General features: G+C 45.0%; 1 protein-coding gene across 1 annotated transcript in view; it reads left to right on the forward strand.

Moving 5' to 3' along the window:
- sdccag8 (SHH signaling and ciliogenesis regulator sdccag8) overlaps window positions 1-26,225 on the forward strand; it is a 49,122-nt gene that overhangs the window by 11,382 nt on the left and 11,515 nt on the right. The window contains exons 13-17 of the mRNA XM_061087754.1: window positions 12,764-12,879; window positions 16,616-16,724; window positions 17,855-17,969; window positions 18,139-18,195; window positions 18,982-19,090. Of these exons, the coding sequence (XP_060943737.1) occupies window positions 12,764-12,879; window positions 16,616-16,724; window positions 17,855-17,942 (313 nt within the window). The 3' untranslated portion in view covers window positions 17,943-17,969; window positions 18,139-18,195; window positions 18,982-19,090. The remainder of the gene's footprint in view (window positions 1-12,763; window positions 12,880-16,615; window positions 16,725-17,854; window positions 17,970-18,138; window positions 18,196-18,981; window positions 19,091-26,225) is intronic.

Raw genomic sequence — 26,225 nt, forward strand, 5'->3', positions numbered from 1 at the left:
TTGCTAGAGTAGGTGACTGCTTATGTATCTGCTCCAGCCTAGTCAATTCTTGTTCAAGATTCTTTCTGTTTTCCTCTAAAACTTTTTTCTGATAAGAGCTGTAGGATATAAGGTAATCACGTCAAGTGGCTTTAGCTGCATCCCAGATCGTAGCAGAGGACAGTGGAGAGCTTTTATTGTCGAGTCAGAATTGTGATAAGTTGTTCCGGACAAAAACGCAAAAAGAGTCACTATTTAAAAATGACGTGTTGAATCTCCACGTGGGAGTTCTAGGAATGTTAAATAATGGGTTAATGCATAGATGTACCGGAGCGTGGTCTGATAAGACAATAGAGTCTATACAGCAAGTCTGGACAGAGTGTAAAAAGTCTTTGGGAATAAAAAAATAGTCTAGTCTAGAATACGAGTTATGGGGATGTGAATAAAACGTGTAGTCTCTCATTTTAGGATTTAAATGTCGCCATATATCTATCAATCCGGTATCTGTGCATAAGTTTTTAAGGACAGCAGACGCTCTCGGGTTAGACATGTTTGCAGAGGAGGATTTATCCAGAGAAATGTTCATTATACAATTCGAATCGCCGGCTCGGAAGCCCAAGCCCTTGCAGTGATGGTTAAACATCAAAATAATTTGCGACATGGGGTGAATCAATATTTGGTGCATAAATATTGAGAATAGTTATATGTTGTTCAAGAATCGAACCCTTAATCAAAATAAATCTCCCCTCCGAGTCCTTTTCTTCATGTTCCAAGATGAAGGGAAGTTTCTTATTTATAAGAATGGCTGTACCTTTTTTATTCTGTGAATGGGAGGAAAAGTAAACTTTGCCTACCCAGTCCCTCTTAAGTTTCATCCATCTTCTTCTATCTCTCCTGCCATATCTGTAAATATAAAATATATAAAGTGTTAAAACATATAATAAGCAGTATTTTTAGCTACATGCAGATGAAGGAGGGCATCAAACAAAACTTGGAAGCGTGACATATTTGGAGCGCTTCATACACACACACACACACCTTTTTACATTTGGTCACAGCCTTTTTCCTCTCCTCAGGCCAGCACTGCGTTTTTTCACTCTATTTGGTATTCTACTTTTTCCCCTCACTTGTAATGTTCTCTATTGCTTTTCATGCGGCTCCAGCCTTCACAAATAGACCTCCAGCGATTGTCCCCTCCCTCTGTCTGCCTCTGCCTCTTCCGCTCTGTCTCTGTCCATCTGTGGACCCTCTGGGGTTATGCGGACTCTACATGTAGTTTACTCGTGGTCATGCCTCTGTTTGCCCTCGCTTGTTGTTCACTACAGAGCCACGCATGAGTCTTTGTATTTTGCAGTGGGTCGGTTTGAGCAGCCGTGTGTTTTCGTGTGTTCTTAGAGAGCAAGAGTGTGAGATTCACAGTAGCGAGCCTGGAAGGCGTTTGTATGACCAGCCTTCGGAGGCAGCTCTTTGATTGTCTCTTTGCAACTTGCTCACTCCCCTCTTTCATTCTGTGCTCCTCTCATGGCCCAAATGATCACAGCCCATCTTCAAACAGGGGACATGAAGCACAGACAGCCTCTGTTTGATTTCTGATAGCCCTACCTTCCTTTCTGAGAAAACACACACTGACACACACACACACACACACTCATATTTGTTTGTACAACTGCATGCCGGCAAATGTGCACGCTGATATGCACATCAGTCGAATCCACATGCCTATACACACAAACACACACACATGCACAGATGCATGCACGGCATCCATGTGTCCCATGGCGGCTGGTGCGCTGTGCTGTGCTCCAGGATTGGATCATCAGCCAGCTGTGAGTTGGACAGCCCAGGATCTGTCCTAATCCCCGCCACTCTGTTCACATTGACACACACCCACACACACACCCACCAGCACACACACACACACACACACACACACACACACACACAATCCAGTCCCGGCCCCAGCCCAGCAGTGGGCTTTACCAAGTTTGTTTTGTTTGTTTGCTCCTGTCTTTCTTCACTTTCTTTCTTTTCTCTTTTCCTCATCTCTTTCTTCTCTATGTTGTGATCATAGAACCAAGGGGCCACAGTGAATACTGACCAGCGTAACTTCTGCTTCAACACATGCACAAATAGGCATGGATAGACAGATATGTGTGTTTGCGTGCGTTAGTGTATCCATGGTTGGTTGAGGCCTGTGTGCCAGCTTTGGGTTTGGGATGATTCAAATGTCTGCAAGGCCCCAAATCATGCACCGGTTCCGTAAACCCCGTGAAATCAAGCATCCTTATTCGTGAAGGCACTCGCTTAGAGCTGCGGACGGACCTGGAGCTGAAAGTCCGTCAGTGAATAAGTTTCTTCACTTTCTCACCTAGAACGCTGGGCCAGGAAATGCCTGAACATGACTCTCCATATAATGTGATCTGTGTCTGTATAGCATGAACGGCAGATGCTTTCAGCCCAAAATCTCCCCGGTAGTGACTTTGATCAGGAGGCTGGTGAGGTTGGCAGGCAGATCTGATGCAATGAAACTTGCACAGGCGGTTTCAGTGGCAGCGCCTCAAGAACGGTGGACACGAGAAGTGGAGGAAGCGTTATGGGCTTGGTCTGAAGCTTCCGTGACCTTTGAGATAAACCCTCAGTGGATTGGGTATAGGAAGGCCACGGGAAAACACTTTCAGTTCGCCATTAAAGATTGTGTGGGAAACTGTCAGATAGAAGGAAAGGAGGCACGGTCCAGCAAGGAGAACAACCGCTGAAAGTTTAATTGTCAGGCAATGGACCTTCAACTTTCATCTTTGACATCACACAACATTTTCAACATTCAGAGAACAGTGGACAAGCCGTTAATATTAGATCTTATCTCATTGTATTTTAGGTCAAATATGTAAATTCAAGTCTTGTCGACTGCACGCTCAATTTTAAAGGTGCTGCCTATCTTAGCAGCATTCTTAAATACTGTTTCACCCAGAATAAGAGACAAGGTATAAACATGGCAGCACAAAATGGGCAAAATGTCACTAAGAGAAAACAGTATGCGATGAGGGTTGATGTGCATTTATCAATATTAATAGAATGCTGGGTGAAACAAACAGGTAAGAATGTATACAGATTGAGAAGCAGAGATAGAGTTCCTAAGTTTTAAAAGTCACACTCCCCACTGTGACCTGATATAAGATAGATGCTAAGAAGTGGAGCGAGAAACGCTGCCGCCAGATGAAGCTCCAGACCAACCGCTGTGTTTCTTAAACACAGACTTCCCCAAACTCAATTAAACATGTCACGCTGCTGCTCTCTCTCTGTACCTCCACTTAGTTCTCTCACTCTCTCTCCCCCACCCCCCACCCCCCTCAGTTGTACACGGTGATATCAAGGTCTGGAAAGGCGGTGAACAAAACTGTGTGTGTGTGTGTGAGGGCGGAGAAGTGTAAATGAGGAAGGTGAGGCAGCAGATGCCACGTCCCGCCAGAGGCTCGCTTTGAGCAGCGAGTGAAATCTGGGCGCGACAAAACTGCTGCAAACCAACTCGGCGGGAAGCCCTTGTCCAATCACGGCCCGGAATAAAAGGGCCGGGGCGCCATGCGGGCTGCAGTCACTCAGGAGAGGTGGGGGCCATAATGAACCTTCGAGCGCTGCCAGCGAACGCTCACGCACGCCATCCTTCTTCCTACCTGGCATTACAGCCTCACCACTGTCAGGCACACAACCTCTACCGCAACTGTGTGTGTGACTTTCCCTGCGTGTGCGAGCACATGCTTGAAGAGCCCTGTGTTGTGTTGTGTTGTGAGTGTGTGTGTGTGTGTTGACTCGTTTGCGAGCGCGCAATTAGATGAGTTTGCGTGCATGCCTTTGTGCTAATGTTAAGTGTTGATACCTCTGGGCTACACCTGTGTCTCTGAAGTTTGATGTGTGTGTCTCTGTGTGACAGCAGCAAGGCAGTGCCAGGTATGAGTCTTGCTGTGTGTATTTTTGTGTTTGCGTGTGTGTGTGTTTGCGTGTCTGGTCGGCAGCCATGTTGTTGGGTAGCAGATGGCACCATGGTTGGCAGGGGAGGGGCTGCTTAGCACAACTAATCAGACAGTTACGGATAGGGCAGCTGGGAGGGCCGTCGGCCAGCCGTGTGTGTTTGTGCACGTGCGTTTGTGTGTGTGTGTGTATCGCAGAGTGCCATGATGTTGACAGTGGTGGGCCCGTTGGCCCGGTGACGAGACCTTGCCGCGTTCTTCTCTCCTCACTGTCGGAGTACCCTCTCTCTCATCCTGCCTTCTCACCTCTCTCTCCGGCACTCGTGCTGCCTCTCTGGCTGAATCTGCCGAGACCTGCTCAGGCTTTTTATCTTTCAGTTTCTTTGACCCTTTGGTTCCTTTTGTCTTTCTGTCACACTGTCTGAATGTCTCTCTCACAGCTGCATGTTTCTGTCGCTGGTCTTTAATTGTGTGTTTATTTGTGTTAACATAGTTGACAGTAATTGTGCATTTTTTGTAAATCTGAGAAATAGCAGCAGGAGGCAGGGCGAGATCTATAAAAATGTGGCATCTTGAGCAGGAACATTTTCTTATATCTCAACTTAACATCCTCTTTTCAATCTTGTACACACGTTAACCAAAGACTGTATATAAAGATGGACGGCATGTCTTTACTTCCTGAGGTTGTACAAAAATGAGGCTAAAACACCCCAGGTGTGGGTGCTGCAATCTTTATGGATGTGATTTGTGAGTCTGTCAATTCTGATGTTTCACCTGGTTTTTAAAGGACCAAATAACCAATTAAAACCAGACTTATCCGTTTGTACATCTGTGACTTTATAGTTTGGTTCATGTCCCATCCACTTACATGTTGGAGGCCGGATCTATATATTCCCTCTAATTGTGTTGTTTACATTCACCCTCTTATGATCCTGGTCTTTAACTATCGCTGTCACACAAAGCTAATTGCCAGTGCAACATTTCATGATTATAGAAACTGCACAGCATCTCCAATTCATCTTCAATATTGAGATTGAGATATTGATTTGTATTCTTTCACTTTGAGTGTCTAGATACTCTTCATCCATCCTTCTATCATCAGTTTTTTTGGCAGGAGATAAATGATACCATGAGCCCCAGTGAGAATATCTTGCTTGCTCTAACTCTTAGAAAGCATCAACTCATTTGCACCAGAACTATCATAAAGGTTAATTTGTGCAAGCTATAAATTCAGCAGTGGAAAATCACGCACTAAAAGTAGCGGGATTATTAAGCAGAGCTGTAATCTGCCCATCTTGCAGGGCTGGGAATGGATGGAATATAGACAGATCGCTTACTGGGAGACCTCAGGCAAGATGGAGGCAAATCTGTCGGGTACAACTGTTGTCACCTCAGCCAAGTGTGCCCTGGGACACTGGCCTACATACACACAGAACGGCTGGAGGACAGAGCGAGAGGGAGAGCACCAGCCCTCTGTCATCCATCCACCGTCCACGTTTCACTTCATACAGATTCATCTCTTCTTGTCCATTCACCTTGCATGCTAAAGCCACCTCTTACTCATCTGACTATTTATCTTGAAATACTGAAAAGCATACTAGGGGTTTTAAAATATGTTATGCTTTACTGCACGTTCCATGTGCTGTGTGTGTGTGCTATCTGGCCAACTTTATGCCATCCCACAAAGTTGAGGGTAGCACCATCAGTGACTCCACACTGCCCAGTAGGCACAGGCTTTCATCAAACATGACAGAACCTCAGTCCCCCTCGTTTCTCTCTTTTACCTCTGACACTCTCTTTTTCCTGATTGATCCATCCCTTTATCTTATCATCCTTTTTCGTTTTTTCACACTTCAGAAAGCTGCTCTTTGTTCTCCTTTATTCTCTTGTCTTCAATTCATCCCTTTCTCTATGTTGCCCTTTGTGACCACATCAGTGCCATGGTTGCCTCGTAGGTAGCCGGGCAGTGCCCGCATCTGCACCATTTCATCTGAATGATCAGGAGGATAAGACTGGAGGTTCAGGAAGAGATGCAGAGAGGAACTATGGAAGAGAAATGAGTGATGATGTATTAAAGAGGGTGTGATGAAAGGAAAGAGGGGACAGGGGACACATCCGGCTCTGTGTGTATCAGTCAGAGCTGCTTATGTTCCATGAACTTTGAGTAAACCCTTGTTTCTTGTGTAGCAACTCTCATAAACAATGACAAAAATTAAGACATTTCACATTGGCTTGATTTTACTACACTTTTGAAATACCAAACAGATTAATGTCCAGTTTTTTTGTTATACATATTTTGTTTATCTTGGGAAGCAGGAGAAACTTTGGACAGTAAAGTGTAATCTTATCTCAAAAGGTCTTTTGCTAAATTGCAACACAGAGCTTTTGTTCATATTCATATACATTATAAAATAGGCCCAAAAATAGAAAGCTATATTTATGCACGTTGATGTGCGCCTTCTTCCAAACTGAGCGCTGTGTCAAAAAGATAAAAAAAATCGTCACATAAAACACATCCATAAAAGTGAGGCTATTATGTGCAGGCTCTTAGTAAAGGTTTACTGTACATGTAGAAATATGGCTGATTTGAAAGGAGTTGAGGCTGGAAAATGTAAATCAGGGCAAATAGATAAAAGTAGATGTAGATGAGAATGGAAAAAGTGGAAGACGAATGGGAAATTATGCACAGAGAAGGTTTTTGGAGCATATGGAGGAAGTTTATTTGTATAAGTGAGACAGAGGAGAGTGCAGGAGAAGAGTGGTGAGGCTGGCCATGCTGTGTGTGTGTGTGTGTGTGTGTGTGTGTGTGATCCGGACACAAATCTCCGGTGCCAACTCCAGCCCGAGTCTCCCCTGCTGAGTTTAAAAAACGCCTCTCTTTGTTTTCCACCTCAATGGCCACCCTCTCCCTCACTGAGCATCTGATCTAATGGCCCAGGAGTACAGAGACTGAGGACAGGGGAGAAGGAGTAGAACTGAAGAGGTGCGGAAAGTGAGGGGCTGATAGAGGAGTTGACTGAAGTTTGCTGGGTCGGGTTTGGACCGCGAGATGGCGAATGTTCCTTCCTGCCAGTTGCCCGCAAGTTTCAGAGCGTGTGGGAGGGGTCAGGGGTGTTTGAAACAACATCAGGTATGTCTCAGGTGTGAAGTGAATTCCAACACGGGTGGATTGTGTTCACACGAGGAGAGAAGACTCAATGTGATGTTTCTGAACGTGTTTCTTTCTCTCGCACAACTCCGTTTATCCTTATGTGAAACTTCTGCTATTAACCTTGAATTTGTTTATTTTAGAAACATTCACACGCGTTTCCTGCAGATGATTTATTTACTTTTTTATAAATGTTCCTGTCATGATCTTACCAAATCCTTCTCACCATATAATTTATTAGAATATACAGCATTTATTCATGTGCTATAATATTCATATGCATCTATTCCTCCATCAGCTAAATTGATTTGACCCCAGGCTCCACCACATATGTTCCCCACAACAGTTTCTGCAGGGCACAGATTTGACACTAACGTGGATTCCTGGTTTTCTTGGACTGGGTCAGTAGGGGAGAGAACTGTACGTATGCTGTGGGTTTATTTTTAAAAATCACAGATGCCTGCGCCGCCGGTCCGCTGTGTTCCTGTATTAAGACCACCAATCATCCGTGCCAATTAAATGTTAAACTTCTCGTGCTCTGCTTTCTGTGCTAAGAGACGATGACAGAGGCCAATCAGCAGCTAATTACTTCAGCTGCGTTCCTATCTGAGGGAATGTGTGCTGTAACAGCAAATGTTTGTATCTGTGGGGGTCATGTGTATTTATAACTGGATGTATATATGTGTTTATTCATATGCATTAGAGAGTTACAAACAGCTTTTAAGATGTGCATATCTCAAGAGTGTTGTTGTCCATATACTTAACATTTGCCGTTTTTCAGTTTTTGGGCACGATTGACTCGCCGCTGACCTTGGGGGGGCTTTCGTGCTCCTTGAAGAAGAATAGAGGCTTGGGCCGCCCGCTGTAAACAAAGTTGACTTGCCGACAGATGGATTGAATGACAGAGAGGCTAACTGAGCCAGGAATGGGCCTGGCAGCATCGTACTGAGCAGAGAGATGGGGAGAGAGAGAGAGAGAGAGAGAGAAGGAGAGAGATTGAGAGCAAAAGAGAGAGATAAAAGGGGGGGGGGGGCTGGCCAACAGGAGAGGAGGTGTGAACAGGTGCAGGGCCGCTGAAGGAAGAACCAGCAGATGGAGAGAGACACAGCCAGTTTAGTTACAGGAAAAAAGGGTGGGAGGGAAAAGAGGAGGGAAGAGGGAGAGATGGAAACGAAAGCAGAAAAGAAAGATCGGAGCAGAGATGAGAGCGCTCTGTATGGATAGATGGACGGATAGAGAGAAATATCAGCTGGGCCGAGAGTAAACAAACGGTGGGGCTACATCAGGCCGCCTCTGTTTTCCGTGGCTTTGTTTCATAAATTTGGATTGAAAATATGGGAGCAGAGTGATTGACAGACTGATTAAACCTCGGGGTGATTACATCAATCTGAGGTTTGATAAAAAATGTGCTAAAAACACATTGAGGTGCATGAGAGAAATGGGTAACACCGCTTGTCGTCTGCTACAGGAAAATAATTCAGATGTTTACCGTGCGCAGCATCACTGATATGCAGCGAAACACAAACGCTCAATATGTCACCTTGTTTTCTCGGTGGTTGTCTATTGTTGGCAATGGCGGTGAGATAGGCCCGCACCAGGCCTCTGTCTCACACACACAAACAAGCGCACTCGCACATAAGCATAAAATCCTCTTTTGTAGTTGCTGCGTATCAAACTGTTGAATATTAATGCCGTCTGATTGATGCAGTCTATCATAAATAGCCGTGGATCTGCTGGAATTCCTCCACAAAAATGAATCACCGCGAGTGTCACCATTTTTTTGTTGCTGTTGATATGTGAGCAAATACTTAACAGTTGTAGTTTTATAGAACGGTGTCAGTTCTTTTCAATCGCATCATATCAACAGCAAGCCTCACAAAGTTTGAGTTTGATAATAATATTTTTAATTTAGGTGTTTAGTTAAACGTATTGGTCTAATTTTAAAGGTGAAGTATTTTAAAAGTAATACGTAGATGATTCATTGTTTATTTCTGTCGATATTTTTTATAAGATCCTGGTCAGGAGCAGCGTAACACGTGAGAGCTAATACACAAATCTGTACATTTTACTTTCTGAGACACATATGGTTTTTAAAATGTACAGACAATAACGTGTTTATGTACCGAAACGCTGCTGGTACAGGGCGTCCTCTGTAGAATGAATAGTATAACTCGTCTTCTTCATGCTGCTCCGTCTCCTCAGCTCCGCAGTGATTATCAATGTCATACAACAGTCCGTCTTCTTTGCTGCGCACGAGGCTTGTGAGTTTGTGTGTTTGTGCTATAGGCTGAGTTCGCAATCTGTTAACCTGTATGCTAATTTCACACCTGTTATTTTGCAGCCCCGGATCATTGCAGAGCATAAATATGAATATTCAGCGATTTCAGGGATCGTACACTTCAGTTTTCGATGAGTTCTCATGTAAAGAGCTTATATGCATTTCCTGTGTGTTTCCTCTTCTCTTGGTTTGGAAACTGAATGCTTCCAATAAGTTACTCAAAGTTGAGAAGAGCTTCATCAATCGTGTCGATGTCTAACTTCAGTTTGCATGTGTGTTTATGTGTATTGCCTTGAGAGAGGATATAGTCCCTTTTACTTGGGTCCTAACAGCGGTCAGTGGTGTTGGCGTTTGCAAATGTCTTCTATTCCTCCAAGTCCACCGTCTGACTCCAATTTGTGCTCGTTCTCTGATAAACCGCGGCATTTGGTGGTTCTGGCATGGGATCCCGGCTGCACCATGGGGTGCTGCAAACTCTGCGCTTGGTCAGGCCCTGGCACCCCACATCTAATGGGCAACAGCTTGAATAGTGCCCACTTAGGCAGGCAGTGTGGACTGGGCCCCCTCTTCTTCCTCGCCACTCCAGCCAGCTAGCCAGCCATCCACCGCCTCTGCCACCTCCCACTTACCCAGCAGCCACTGTACCTGGCTGCAGCCCCAGAGCCATTCCAGTCTACCTTAGGCCCCTGGCCCATGCAGCTCTCGCCATACTTATCAAGCTGTCCTACAGCGCATCAGGCCAGGCATATACAAACAGGCCCAGCTATCCTCTAACTCAATATTCAGTCTATTGCCTCCTAGGCCCAAACAGGAGTTCCTGCCACAGGCAGCAACCCAGAGCCCATTCACCAATTAGCTGGAAGGCAGATTATTGTCCAGGGAGAATTATCCAGCTCCAGCCCCACGTATTCAGCCTCTGCTCCTCCCGTCGCCCTCCACGCTCGCTCCGGGGCTCGGCTCTCGACTGACTTTACTTTCTCTTTTTTATGTTTTAATTTGACAGTGCTCATCAGCAGCCATTTTGTGAGCAATTTGCAAGTAAACATGTTGAATTTGATTGGGAGCACAAAATGGCGCCGGCGAGAGCACCGCACATCGTTCCAAGTTGATCCTGGAGGAGATTTTCATGAACTTTTCTAAACTCTCAGGCCTGACCGACCCCTCCTCAAGGTCTCCTCACTTCCATCCAGAAAGGAAGGTCTGGAGTCTGTTCTGTTGTGAGAGTATAAGGTTGTTCAAGTTGGTTCGGTAGATCAGTAAGACCAAACAGATGCCAAATGTGTAGCTCTCTGTCTTTTTGCTTATCTATCTTTTTCGGCTTTTTTTTTTTTGTCACCCTCCTTCTCTTCACCACCACTCTATTGCTGACTGCTGGAACTTTCTGGCGGTCTGTCTGATGCTAATTGGTGGGTAAACAGGTCTGGTGTGAGTCCCCCCCCCTCAGTTATACACAAACACACACACATAGACATACGCAAATACACACGGCCCCCTGGAACCTCTTGCAGGACCAAATGGCTGGCAACGCCTGCCCGCCATCTCCCGCTGAGCCCTGGTGTGCGCTTTGGTGGCTCAGGCTGCTGTTCAAGCCCAGCGGGGGTTCATTCACTCACACACACATACACACATACACGTACAGACACACACAGTCTCCTTGTGTCCCCTGCACACCCGCCACCCGCTTTCACACCCCAGACAGCAGGACAGCAGGAGAACACACGCACACACACACACACGGAGGAACAGACAGACGCGGTCACTTTAGAGATGCAGGCCAAGCGCTGCAGGGGAGAAAAGTTTTCACTTAAACTGGAGAATTCTCTCTTCATTAGCGCCTTTGGACTTCAGGAAGAGTTCTGTTTATTTGTTCGATTTTCCGGTCTTTGTAGTTGTTCTCTTCTCTCCTTCTTTGTCTGTTCCTCTGTTGTTTGGGTACATTTGGACTCAGTTGTGTCACAAAGTTTGGTTCAAACGGGAGTAAAATGCAGTGTTGTTCAAAGCCAACGGGGATAGGCACCTTGTCTCGCATCTTACCTGCTGGAGATTGAAATTTAGACGAACGTGAGTGGAAATTGAAGTGATGTTATCGCTCCCAATAATATCGTTATGATAGCTAAGAGTGGTGTTTAAACCGGTTGTTGGTATGGAGACCTTCTAAAGTTAAAATCTCTAAATATCTGTAAAAAGTAGATAAGACTGTTCGACTGAGTGTTATGTGTGTGTATGTACAATGGAATCAGATTAATCGAATTTACAGTACATGCACAGGACCACAAGTTGCTTAAGCAAAGTAACATCTTAACTTTATTCCTGATTTTTATTTTTTATTTTAATCACAGGATAAAGCTTTTCTCCTGGACTGGTCTGTAATGGAGTGTTTGTGTGTGAGTCTGTGAGTGTGTCGTAGACAGCTGCAGTATCACTCAGGGGTCTTCGAGCTGACAGTGGCCTGACACTTCTACCCTTCTACCCCCTGAGTCTTTTCTGTCATCCTCTTCTCTGTCCTCTCTTTCGTTCTCATGTTGTACCTCGTGTGATCTCCATCACTGATATCCTCCACACAAATCAACCTTCTCCCTCTTTTGCACCAGCAATAGTCATATATGGTGGAATGTACATAGAAATGCAGCTGCTGAATCCAAACTATATATATATACTGTGAACAGGGCACTGGTATTCGCCTGATCTGGTTTTCATACTCGTGTTAATCAACACTGAGTGGGATCCGAGGTTTTCAATCTCACTCTTCCTTTGCACGTCGAACCATGAGAGTGATTATTAAATGTACTGCTTTCACAGCTGCTCGTGTACAGTATATTACTTTCTAAGTGTTTTTTATAGCCTGTTTAATTAGAAGCCATTTAAAGCTACAATCCGTGATCCAGCAGTAAACATTTGGATGCCTCCACCAACAAAACCAGACTGTAATCTGCTGTCACTCTTAGGATTGATTCACACGTCCTTAAATGCATCGAACGATAGTTACTGTAAATGTCTGTTAGGAAAATCAGCTTATACTTCAAATCATGGTCAGTTAAACTCATTGAAATGCAGTATTTAATTATGCTTTTGAATTCCTGATTTAAAAATGATGAATATGTTAAAGACAGAAGTTGTTGACGATGGTTTGTAGAAATGTTTTTAATGCTCCTCCACGAGCAGAACATGAGTCATCGGTCATCTCAAGCACAGACTCACATTTAGTTGCAGTGTTTGAAAAAAAAAAGAGGCAAAGTTATGTGCATCTAATTCACACCATGCTACTTTGAGGACGTTTAGCTTGTGTAAAAAGTATACGTACACAATGTCAATATTCATGGGATTGTCATTGCAGTTACTATACAGCTGATATCAGGTTGAAATTGTAACAGAGATTATTACTTTTCTTTTCTCCAGGCATGCAGTGAAGAGTGCTGAACGCTCTCACAAAGAGCTGAAGGAGTCCACAACCCTCTCGGCACAGGAAACGCACCGAAACATGACATTACTGGAGGCTCGACACAAGCAGAGAGGTCAGTGCGTCCAACAGTGGAGATACTGTCCACACACCTTTCCTTTGTTCTCCACAGTGTGCTCACTAACAAACCACCTTTTAAAGTCCTGCATATTCACTGGATGAGGCTGCACCACTGAGGTGGAAGGTTTTTTTCCTTCAGCTGCCACAAAATGTTTCAGAGTTGTCATCATTTTTTTACTCTACAAATGTACTGAAGACACATTTGCAGCTCATTTCGGATCGTTGTGCTAATAGATTCATTTTGTAAATGCACTGGTGTTTATCTTGAATAGTATGTATTTGCTTCTCATGCGATGCAGACTTCAGGAGAGAAGAGACGTAAACAAGAGAAGTCTGTTTTCCTCGCTTTTTGTGAAAAGTTAAGACAAAAGCAATTATGGATGAAAGGCTCCAGCACACATTACATTCATGTGATGTGATAATAGATATGAGTCAGTGAATTTCAGTCCACTGAGACTTATCAGTTAGTCTCTGGTGTCCATTAGCATACCAGATCGTGTGCGGCTGCCATGATGGAGCCACATCCAGAGGATATTGGGGATCAGACTTCCCAGAGGACGGCATTAAAAGGGTTTCAGTGGAGAGCCAGGCATTCTTCAGAGCATCGCTACACAGCTACATCACAGCAAGTTCTCAAATTTGCATATCAGTAGGTTGTTGGTAATTGTTACTCACAGGCGTTTAGTTGTCTCGCATGAGTGTGAGGTGAGAATGGGAGAATAAAGGAGAAGCACACAGTATGGAGCCCAGAGTCAGATTATCCAGCCCTGCAAAAGGAACAGAGATGATCAGGCTCAGCTACAGGATCACAGCCCTGAGCTGGGCTCCTCCTGATGGACACTTCAGTACGGAGGATGTTTGCTGGGACGGGGTCTTGAACATGCGTCTTCCAGTTAAAAGATTGTTTTTCCCTCTCACTGTGCCACCTCACTAACCTTCATCACAACATGACCAGAGTGGGAGGGGACGGACAGCAACACAAATCATCTGAGCTGAACGAGCCCGAGTCGAAGTGACCTCAAACGAGCGGAACGGAGCAAAACAGAAGTGGAGAGAGGAGACGAGAGGATCCCAGGGCCGAGCGGAGGGAAGGTGATGGGAGCGGTGCAGAGAGACCCGGGCTCAGAGCTCCTTGTCTGTCTGCACAGCAGAGCTGCTGCTGCTAGCACATCTGTTGCACCATCTGGACCCCCCCCCCCACACACACACACACACAACCACCCGCCCTCAACGACTCTCCCCCTCCCTCCCCTCTCCCCTTCCCCTATCTTTTTATTTACCTGTGGTTAACTTCAACAAACAGGGAGCCTGCTGGTACAAAGAACAAAGATGGAGGGTATAGAGGGAGGAATGGACGGAGGCAGGAGGGAGGAGGGAGGGAAAGGGGGTGTGGGGATAAACAAAGGGTCTGTTTCTGGCGCGTGTCGGCAGCACACATGTTGTCTAAAGAGAGCTGACATCAGAGCACAGCAGGAAACTGGGGAGGGGACGGAGGGGTGGAGGTTCTTTAGTAGCTCGCATCACTTCCTCTCCCTGTGCAACCCAACAGACGAGCTGGATAATTAGCTTTCTTGCTCTCCAAATCCCGCCCCCCTGTCCATCCGTTTGTCCTTCCATCCATCCACCTTTTTTTCCCGTTTATTTTTTGAATAAAATACGTACAGAGAAGCCTCTAGATGATATCAGATTTTTTGTTTCTCTCCGTCCCTCCCTTCCCTGCCATGCCTCTTCCCTCCCTCATTTTTCCTCTGTTTGTTTTCAGTGCCAGTTCTGCTGTGTTTCTGTGTCCCAGGGTTCTTTTTGGACTACGCATGGCCAGACGCATTCAAAGCCTGCTCGGCTAATTACTATTCTTCATACAACTTTTCCAGCACTGACCAAACTTTTGTTGAGTGTACGTGTGTGTGTGTGTGTGTGTGTGTGTGTGTGTGTGTGTGTGTGTGTGCATCTCCGTGCAGATAAGAGTCTTATTCTCTCCAGCATCCGGTGTTTGCACTCCATGCATTACCTATGGCTGTGACTTGTGTATACTGGATTAAATTAAGTAATGCAGAAACTCACTTTGGAGGAGCAAAGGGCTGCCATTACAATATGAATATTACATTCCCGGCAAGGAATGAAACATTAGTGGGCTCTGACCTTTACAGCTCTCCAAGTCAAACCCCCCCCCCCCCATTGTATTTTAATAGTATTTCTGTAGTATGTGGAGAAAGATGTGATGCAAACGTTTTGCATCACATTCGCTGTGCAAAGATCTACCGTTATCGCTCCTCATTTTTTTTGTCTTATCTTTCTCCCTCCCCCCAATTTCTACTATATGCAAAAAAAAAAACTTCACAAGTCTGAGCTACTTTTCAAAGACTGCAAGTCCTTGGTGTTTTTGGTTGCGCTTGACTGTAACAGAATGCCGGAGCAGGTGGATCATTCCCTCAATCCAAACTGCAGCCATTGTTATTTTTAAAAGAGCAGACATATGTTGGAGAGCGAGACGTGGATCATTTCAAAGAAATGATGAAAGCCCAGTGTTGGATTGTTCAGAAAGAGGCCCCCATGAGTGGTTGAGGACGTGGAAGGGAGAGAGGGAGAGAGAGAGGGGGAGGGAGAGAGAGAGAGAGCAACAATACCCTCTCTTTCTCTACCTTGTTCTACCGTCCTCAGTCACTTAATATCTCCATTCTGTGTTATCTGTACTTTTGTTTTCAGTTCATCTCCTGCTCTTTGAACAGTTCTGCGAACGTCAACAAAAGACTTGTTGGAAATACATTCAAACAAACATATGTATCTTGTTTTCGCTGCTGCATTTGTTAGAAAAGATTTCAATATTCATCTCGACGTGGATGATGTTTCTTTGGTGTTTGAAGCCATTTGTTTGGCATACGCTCGGAAATGTATGTGTTCAGAGAAGAAGCCACAAGGCTCTCAAAGCCAAGTCTTTTAAACTTGTATTTCCTGTCATTATTATTGTATACAAACAGTTTTTTCCTCCTATATTGTAACTATAGGGAATCATTGAATTTGATTTGGCAATGGAAAAACACAAATGTAATTCACACACATTTTGTATGCTTTAGGTATAAGCTCAAACTTATTCTGCAACTTGTTTTGATCAGTGAATTTGAAGTTTTCTCAAAGAAATATGCAGATCTCAAAACACAAATCAGATCCTGGTCACTTTGGTCTTAACATTGAGACTAAATAATCTCCTGGCAATTTAGCTCGTAATGCTTTTTTTGTTATGTGCTTGGTTGCTGGTAGGTCACACAGTCTCAGATATGACACATCACACATTAGAACGTCACAAATGCTCGTACTGAACGTTGTTAATTTTTGTTTCTATTCTTCTGAATGGCTATTACAGCATCTGTTTTGTCGCTGTTCTTTGCATCATCCATTTCAGTAGAAGTTACTCTGTTTCTCCTCTTCTCTCAGAATGAAATATTTAAGAAATATGAATTCATGTTTGTGTTACCTATTGTTTCAGGGTTATTTTATTACTTCACTGTTGTTGCGTTACAAACACATTTGTCCAGGTCTCAATCTCTTTTTGCCGTGGAATAATAATTAAAAACTATAGGTTTAGGAGTTTCGAAATAGTTAATTTACTCGGGTTTGGCTCAGTTTTGTTTGGGTCAAGGTGAGGATTCATTAGGCCTGGATCTCTGAAAGCTAAACAAAGTCCTCCTGCGATGGTTAACCTCGATGTAACCAACATCTTTTTCCCTTGACTGCAGTTGAGGAGCAGGACAGTCTGTTGAGATCCCAGAATGCCTTGATCAAGAAGCTGGAGGACAATAGCAGCAGACAGGTGTCACAAGTGGACGAGATGGCAAAAAAACACAGGTCAGCATTTGATTCTCATTACATTTTCTTAACACAAAGCTTTCCTTTTCTCTGACAACATCCTTCATCCTGATTCCACAAGAAAAAGGACATTTCTTCCAAAAACTTGAGTCGACACACAAAGCATCTGTTTTGTCGTTGTTTCCTTCCGTGGCTCAGTTGTTTATTCCCTCTATCTGCTGGACGTCCATGTCATCTTGTCACGGAGCATCATCAATTCAGGCTGTTTGGACAGAGCACGTCAACACACTACACACTGCTTTCCATTCTGACCTGTTTTCTCGTTAACCTGATGCTACAGTAGTCACAGCAGGCCTGCACAGCTCTCCATCTGGGCTGCCTGTGTGTGTGTGTGTGTGTGTGTGTGTGTGTGTGTGTGCCTTTGTGTGTATGACAGTGACCCTGGGCCCAGTGTCCTGTCAGCTGTTGGAGCTGTGCTGCACATTAGTCACATGACAGCCCCCAATCTGGCACTGCCAGACCTCACTGGCCTCACCAGCTACAGGACACGTGGACACAATACACACTGAAGTGCGCTGTGGGATTTTTTATATATCAATATAAAATACACATCCTGTACATGTACACACTAACTTTCACCTTGAACGTGTCTTTATGTGAAAGTTTCTCCGCTCACAGGCTGACTCAGTGTTCAGACGTACGTGTGTGCAGTGCACTTTAGCAGCATTGTGGTGTTGGTGTGTTTTGTGCCTCGGGTTGTTTGAGCTCCTGGAGCTGAAGCCTAGTGTAGCGGTTAAAGTCCTGCTGGACGGCCTCGGTCGAGCTGAGCGAGGAAACACTGAGACAGTTGCAGCAAAATGGAAAAAGTAAACTCTGAGGAATTGTTCCAGGAGTTAGTCTCGTCCGCGGCGTCAGGCAGTATGAGCCGTGCCCCCTGCTGATTGGTCGGTTTCAGTTTGGGAAGCAGGAAATGGGGTTCAGATCCTACACATAACTGCAGCCTCACTGGAAGTCCGGCCCATCACGGCTTATTACAGTCTCGTCTTAGTTTATTAAGTATTTTAGACTTAAGTTTGACAATAAAACATGAAAAAGATTTATTCTCTAGTTGGTTAGGTATATTTTCAACTGTAGCATTTGCACTAACATGTGTGTCGGTCTGTCTGCAGGCGTAAAGAAAATCAAACGGCCATGGAGAGAAGCGACCTCCAGGCGCGCATAACAAGTCTAGAAGCTCGCTGCCCCGACTTGGAGTAACAGCACGGTTCTGGTTCTGAAGGACAAGTGAGGGAATACACACAATACTACTGTTAACACATCAGAGGGAAAACCCATCTTCTCACATCTTTATCACAAGTTAAGGGACATTTGTTTGAAAGCAAAAAAAAAAACATTGATTTGTTAATTCCCCATCAAGGTTATTATGATTTCAGTGTTATTTCTCCTTGTGCAGGTCTCGCCAGCGGGGCGCTAGCTAACCAGGCAGCTTAAACAATCAAAGAAGTCCACGGTGGGTATTTAGCGAACGTTAATGAACGGCGTTAGCCGCAGGAGGGCGATACAACTTAAGAGCTCCTGTCTATAAACAACACGGCAAGGTAAATTGCGTCACTTCCAGAGAATTCACTCCCTGACCCCCGGCACAACACACATCTGAACTGCCCCAAGGGGACGCTGTTGCAAGGATAAACATAGTTCACATTTGTGTGACAGAACACTCCCCGCCTGGGGTCTTTAAAGATCCCATATAATTTAACAAGAGTCAGTTTCGCGTTGAGGGTGCACCACATGCTTTAAGAGAGCTGGTGGCACAGATATTGATCCGACGTCTGCTGGATTCAGGTCCGTATGGATGCAGGTTCGTATGGATGCACTTCCATTGGCCAGGACATGGTGACTGACGGATGCGTTGCGTCCTATTGTGGATGTATCCCACACAGATCTTATCTGGCTTCTTAGGGTGATATACGCCAAACGGGTGTAGATACCAACACTCTTGTCCTTGTTTCAGAGGTGGAGCAACTTCTGTGTGTCCTTTGCTGAGCATGTTTTCCATGGGTTATTTTATTACTTCACTGTTGTTGCGTTACAAACACATTTGTCCAGGTCTCAATCTCTTTTTGCTGTGGAATAATAATTAAAAAGGAGTTTCGAAATAGTTAATTTACTTGGGTTTGGCTCAGTTTTGTTTGGGTCAAGGTGAGGATTCATTAGGCCTGGATCTCTGAAAGCTAAACAAAGTCCTCCTGCGATGGTTAACCTCGATGTAACCAACATCTTTTTCCCTTGACTGCAGTAGAGGAGCAGGACAGTCTGTTGAGTGCGCAGAATGCCTTGATCAAGAAGCTGGAGGACAATAGCAGCAGACAGGTGTCACAACTGGACGAGATGGCAAAAAAACACAGGTCAGCATTTGATTCTCATTACATTTTCTTAACACAAAGCTTTCCTTTTCTCTGACAACATGAAAAGAAACACAAGAAAAAAGACATTTCTTCCAAAAACTTGAGTCGACACACAAAGCATCTGTTTTGTCGTTGTTTCCTTCCGTGGCTCAGTTGGATGTATCCCACACGCATCTTATCTGGCTTCTTATGGTGATATACCCCAAACGGGTGTAGATACCAGCACTCTTGTCCTTGTTTCAGAGGTGGAGCAACTTCTGTGTGTCCTTTGCTGAGCATGTTTTCCATGGACTCGATGAAATGGGCCTTCATCTGCGGCCGTTTTTCGACTGTGCCGCAGTGAGACAAGGCGGTTGTGTGTCTGTTTTTTCTTATAAGGCAGTCTCTTTCTTCGTGACCTTTGACCTAAGGGTAATGGCTCCACCCAGCTGTTCGAGCTGTCTTGATGGAGTTCAGCTTCCATGGTCTGGAGAAACATAGTGTCCTCAACTGATGGTGCAAGTTTATAGTCATCAGCAGTTCGAGTGAAGATCGTTTTTCCATAATCTGTCATCATGATGTGTCGTTGAGCAGAACGAGGGGGTCAGTGCAGCATGATGTGAATGCTTAGGTGCTTGACTGAAGATCTCTTTTACCTTGATTTGGCTGTTGCATGGCTGCAGATGGCTGGCCCGACCATTATCCAAAATGGATATCTTGTAGCTGCTCACCTCTGATGGTCTGTGGGCTCCTGCAAGGCACATGTCACCGACGACAACCCATCCCAGGTCCAGCCTTTGAGCGAACGGAGCGTTTCCTGGAGCACTTATCTGTTCACGGGCCTTGTGGACACTGAGGATGTCTCTGCCCAGTAGGACGGCGTCCGGATCGAGGGGTGGTATCATGTCGGCGATGTGCTTCAGGTGAGTATGGTGGCGAGCTGCAGTCGGAGTAGGTATCTCTGAGCGGTTATTAGGAATTTGGTTGCACTCTAGAAGTGTGGGTAGAGGAAAACTAAGTTTCTCATCTGCTGACTCCACGGTGAACCCACAGGCTCTCCTGCCCGTTGTCTCTTTTTGTCCAGCGCATGTTTTCAATGTGTACGGGTAGGAGAACCCTGAGATTTTGAAAATGTCAAAGAACTTGGAGCTTGCCAAGGAGCGGTTGCTTTGCTCATCCAGCATTGTATACATTTTCTTGGCCTCTCCTGTGTCAGGCTGGATACACGCTTACGAGGCATATCTTGGAGCACGCTCTGGAGCTTACTCCTTCACCACACACCTGTGTGCACCTTGATGTGACCTTCTGGAAGTCCGCTTTGTCTTCCTCCCCGCCGTACTCTGAAGAGGGAGGAGACGTCTTGGATTTCCAGACAGGTGGTCCTGGGTGGAGCGCTGTCACATGACCGGTGCTGCCACACTCCATACATTGGACTTCAGCTGAGCAGTTTCTGGCGAGATGATCTGTGGATGAGCAGCAGCGGAAGCATACATAGTTTTCCTTTAAAAGCTGTTTGCGTTCATTAGACTCTTCTCTCTAAAGCTTCTGCATTTCTTTAAAGGATGTGGTTTTTTACGCAGGGGACAATATTTGTTTGGGTCTGCTGATTTCTTATCATCTCTGAACTCAGATCTTTCTGATTGTGAAACTTGTGTCTTGTGCACGTATACAGGCATTTTCACAGGTCTGTCCCATTTATTCTTTCTCTCCATAGAGACTGGCGTGAAGAGATTAAAGCTGGGATCAGTTCGAGTTTTTGCTTCTGTGCGAACAAAGTCTACTAATACAGTGAACGGTGGGAAACTGACACGATGATCACGTTTGAACTTTGAACCAAAAGACATCCACTTTTCCTGAATGTTGTGTGGGAGTTTTTCGATGATTGGATTTACCCCCCTGGAGGTGTCCAAGTACAGCAGGCCTGGGAGGGAGCCGTCTCTCTTTGCTGCTTCCAGCTCTAACAGCAGGTCTGCCAGTTCTCTGAGTCTCTGTGGTTCTCTTGTGGTAAACTTGGGAAAGATTTCCAGCTTGTTGAAGAGGGCTTGTTCAATAGCTTCTGGTGAGCCATAGATTTCCTAAAGTCTCTCCCATGCCATTAACAGTCCAGCATTTGGGTTTCTGACGTTGACTGCTTTGAGTCTTCTCACCTGCTCTGCCGACTCTTTACCCAGATACTTGGATAGCAGGTCGAGTTCTTCACCAGCAGATAGGTCTAAACCAGCAATAGCCGTCAGAAAAGATGCTTTCCACGCCCAATAGTTCCTTGGTTGGTCATCAAATGTGGTGAGGCCTGAGGTAACTAGGTTGCTGCGTGCAAGATATTTTGCCAGGTCCATAGTTGTTTGGGGCTGATTATAGCTGGATCTGTAAGAGGTTCTCTGCTCAGGAAGTGGGGAATGATCATCGAAGTTCTGTTGTGGTCGTGATCCAAGATCCTGAGGAGCCTGAGATGTTTGATGAGGCGTGGTGTAGGCAGGAGCTGTAGGTTGTGTTCTGGAAAAACCTTTGTGTGGGGAATGCAGTGTTGGCTTAACATCATCATCATCTTCATTGTTTAGTGTGGTTTGCTTTGATGAGGGGCAACAATGTCATTTATTTTCATAGGTAATTCACCTGTGCTTGTGCCAGCTTGCCATTCAACATAATCAACGGTGCTGCTGGGCACATTAACATCAAGTTCTAATAAACCAGCTTGTAACGTGTTAGCTTCGGCTATGGCAGCATCCCTTTCTTTTTCTTCCTTTAATGCATCCAGAGTAGCTTGAATGCGTGCCTGCTCAACTTTCAGCTCGATTTCCCTCTTGGAGTGTGCTGCTCTGGCTTGTGCACCGTCAGCTTTTGCTCTGGCCATGGTCACCGCTAAACTTGCCTTTGAGCTGGATGATGCACGTGATGCGTGCGTGCACACGGAGCTTGCCGCTGAGCTCACTTTACTCGGGTTGTCCATGTCGTCCGTGACGGTGAAAGTCTGTTGATATGACGATATCAGATGAGGAGGGTAAGCTGGCGTGAAGGCTGTCCACTTCCCCCGTGTTAGCCACTTAGCTCCGTGTTAGCCGCTTGGATCCGTTTTAGCCGCTAGCTCCGTGTTAGCCGCTTAGCTCCTGGCGTAGCTCTCGAAGCTGCATGTGGTCCTTCCCGTACCGGCTGTGATGCTTTCTTTTTACTGTGCAGGTCTCGCTAGCCGTGCGCTAGCTATCCAGCCAGCTTAAACAATCAAAGAAGTCCACGGTGGGTATTTAGCGAACTTTAATGAAATTTGTAAAAAGAAAATACGTTAGCCGCAGGAGGGCGATACAACTTAAGAGCTCCCGTCTATAAACAACACAGCCAGGTAAATTGCGTCACTTCCGGGGGAATCACTCCCTGACCCCCGGCACAACACACATCTGAACTGCCCCAAGGGGACGCTGTTGCAAGGATAAACATAGTTCACATTTGTGTGACAGAACACTCCTCCTTTTATAATGAAAAGCTTCTACTTGCAGTAGCACTGACATTATCTGATGTATTTTTCACACGTGAATAGATTTCTAGATCTTTTTCATCATTAAATTGTACAGTGGCGGTACTTGGCTGCAGGCCCTCACAGAAAAGTACACTTTCTTCCCAGCGTATCCACAACCCGGCTTTTTCTAATCTAATGTTTATTTCCAATAAGAATTGTTTTAATATTTGTTTATATATTCTCCTGCTCTCTGTAGAGCACCGATGTTTTCTGCATCATCAGGAATCATCAAACAATTCTCTCTTTGTCATGTAATACGCGATTACAGATCTAAGGTGGTGAAGTCCTACACCTGCACTCATGCCCAACAGTTGGTCTCGGAAGTTGTGGTGTTAAGTTCTCATAAATCAGATGATTTATTTACGGCTCTCATGAGTAACTGAGTTAACGAGGAGGTAACTCATGAGAAATTGTGACTGGTTCGGTGGCATCTGCATCCCAGCGATAACGGAAGTACTGACTTATAAAAAGGCTGCGGCTAATACTGCTTCCATCTTTGGCTCATGCTATAGTATCTGTACGTGTGTGTGAAGAGTGTGTGTGCTCCGTGCGGGGGGGGTCTCATCCTCCCTGAGCGTGGAGCCCAGTTGGTGTGTGGCTCCACCGGGTGCCTGGCGTGCAGCCTGGCTCTGCCGGCGTGGGCAAGGGTGTGTGGGTGTTGTTGCCCCACTGTGCAAGCTCTCCACCCCCCCCTCCTCAACTTCACCTTACTCCCTACCGCAACCGAACGCACACATGTACACACACCCTCGCTCGCCCTTCTCTCCTGCTCCATCACTGACACCACATATTGTCTACCACCCACCGGTGTTAACCTGTCGACAGTCAGACGCTGCCAAAAAACAAAGTTTACAGAGTCACAGCTGTCTCCCGGTTGTGTGCGCGACTCGTTTTGTGTGTGTGTGTGTTTCATAGACAGGAAAACAATCTAAGTTGTCAAGGAGTGCGGGGTATGAATATTCTGTATGTTTCTGCCGCATATGCTATGGTGGTGGTTTGTGTGTGGACGGGTTGCTATTGCATGTTCTCTGGAGGTTTAGCAGAGTAGGAATCCGGCTGCCAAAAGTAGATTGGCTGGGAAGTTGGCACCTAACTTCTCTCTTCTCCCATCTGAACCACAATAATCACTCTTGGCATTTAGTGAGTTTTATTTTTTGCTTTGACACTTAGTTGGTTGATGAATCCTCCCGATAGTTAGAAGCATCTCTGGAGTTCACTTCTACACCAGGTCACTTTTGGCTGTTAAATCGCTTGACCAAATTTTAAGTATCATAGTATAAGTATTTAGATTATTCTTCTGTTAAAAAATGTGTATATGTCTGTGATATCCGCCGGGTGAGTTCTGATCAGTAAATATGTGTATTTTAATCTTTTTTCGATGTTTTCATTTTAGACGTCTTGTTGTGAGGAGGCACAGGGACGAGTGAGAGAAGGGGGGGGAGCTCAGACTCACATTTACACCGATCCACAGCTGCTGCTTTTGTTTTTCTGCACGCGGTGGTACTTTTGCTGCTGATCCCTCTCAGGTGGGGAACTTTCCTGCCACAAATACTATTTGTCTTATCAGTCGGAGCTTTGACGAAATAAAAAGTCGATTAACCGTGTTTATCAGGGTTTTGTTGCAGTTATGTTTGTGATCAGGCTGCAGAGACGGGACTGAACGTTGTGTTTTCAGATGGAACTCTGTCCTCCTCTGTGTCTCAGTGAACATCGTGTTAGCCTTTTGCTACACAGCAAAACCAAGGGCCTAAACAGTAATTGAGTAATGTCAACGTTTGTTCATGTCTTTTTAAAAACCCTTTTAAAACGAAAACAAAAAAGCTTCCATCTGAGAACACACCCTGAATTCAGGCAAATGATTATTCCTCCGACAAATCCATTGTTTAACTGTCAAGTCAAAACCAAAATCAGTAAAAGACTTAAAGTTCAGCTGAAGCCGGTCTGTTGTGTGACCCGAGGCCAGTGTGGCTACTCCTGCAGCGTATTGTTGTCTCCTCATGTGTGCATTTTCACGTTCAAGTGTCGGTCTCTCTGCACATGATACAGAAAAGACGCTCTTGTGTTCTCCTGGCCTTGTGTCTATGAGTGCGTCCACACATGGGTTCTATGTCAGTTGGTCCCTGCAGGCCCCGGGTGGCTGTTGGGCGCCCTGCCGTGCCGCTCGGGGGTTAAGGTGTACGTGTTAACAAGCTGGTGCAAGTGGGTTCAGTATCATCCAGCGCCCCGCCCCCCCCCCCTCCCCACAGCCTCTCCATCGGCCTGCAATCTGTGCTGCGAAGAGCGGCAGCAGCGCACCACGCACAAAACATTTGGAAAATCAGCTTGATTTATTTTTACATGGGCGAGCTGATTGCCAAACTACACAGGGGTTTTTCGCACACAATGTTTTCCTGCAACCATTTAATTATTTATTTCACTATTTCTGTGTTGTGCTTTGAAAAAGAGGGGGACAGCACGGAGGGGGGGGGAGAAGAGACGAAGAGGCAGAGCAGAGAGAGTGAGGGACGGCGAGGAGCCAGTTAATAATTCATTAAAAGGTTGTGTGTCTTTAATCAGCAGTTTGATTTAAGAATTACACGTTCAATTTTAGGTGATGAAATAAAATCTCTATTTGATTTAACTTCCATTTCAAGAATGTTTAGTTGATTTATGACATTTTATTTAGTTTTGCAAATTTTTGCTCCTTTTATACCTGAAGAAACACAAACAAAATCATTCAATCTCTTAACTTGATGTAGTTGCTTCTCATTGAGGGCCGGAGGTGAAACTAAATACAGATGCGAAAATAGAAATACAGGGAATGGATGTGCTTTATTTCACAATTCATTTGAACAGTGCAACTAAAAAAAATCATTTTTCTAAATTTATTTCTCATGTGATTCGATTAAGTGTGAAATTGGAAACACTTCTGATGAAAGGAAAAAGATCTTTGTGAGGAAACTGCGGGAGAGAAACTAAATCCGTCGATTAATATCCGAGACGTTAATGAAGGTTGTTCCGTCTCGTAAAATATTTGCTATTAAGTGAACAGTTGTTTTTTTTAGTCAGTGTAAACAATCCTTTAAATAATGATCTTAGAATAATTAATTCATATCTGGCTTCCAGCAACAGTTAGAATCAGTGAATTTAACTGTTTCACAGTAGTTTTATTTTGACTGAAAATCACAACTTTTAACCTTTTAACTTCACAGTAAATTAAAAACAATTCTCTATTTGTGTTTAATTGGAAAATATTTGATTTCTCTCCATATATATCAATAATTACCGACAGTCAGAAGTCTGTGTGTAGAACAAGGATTGATATTGAAGGAAATATAAAAAACTGTGGAAGATTTACATCCTCTCTTCTCTTATCTCACCCTCTTCTTACCTTCTTCTCGTTTCACTTCCCTTTCCTCTCTGCCCTTTTTAATCTCCAACTTTTCCTTTCCTTCCTCCACTCCTCTCATCTCCTTCTTCCTCCTCTCCTTCTTCCTCTCCTCTCTTCTTCTTCTTCCTCTCCTCCTCTCCTCCTCTCCTTCTTCCTCTCCTCTCTTCTTCCTCTCATTCTTCCTCTCGTCTCTTCCTCCTCTCCTCCTTTCCTTCCTCCTCTCCTCTCATCTCCTTCTTCCTCCTCTCCTCCTCTCCTTCTTCCTCTCCTCTCTTCTT

The sequence above is a fragment of the Limanda limanda genome, chromosome 15 (genome assembly GCF_963576545.1).
Source record: "Limanda limanda chromosome 15, fLimLim1.1, whole genome shotgun sequence".
NCBI lineage: Eukaryota > Metazoa > Chordata > Actinopteri > Pleuronectiformes > Pleuronectidae > Limanda > Limanda limanda.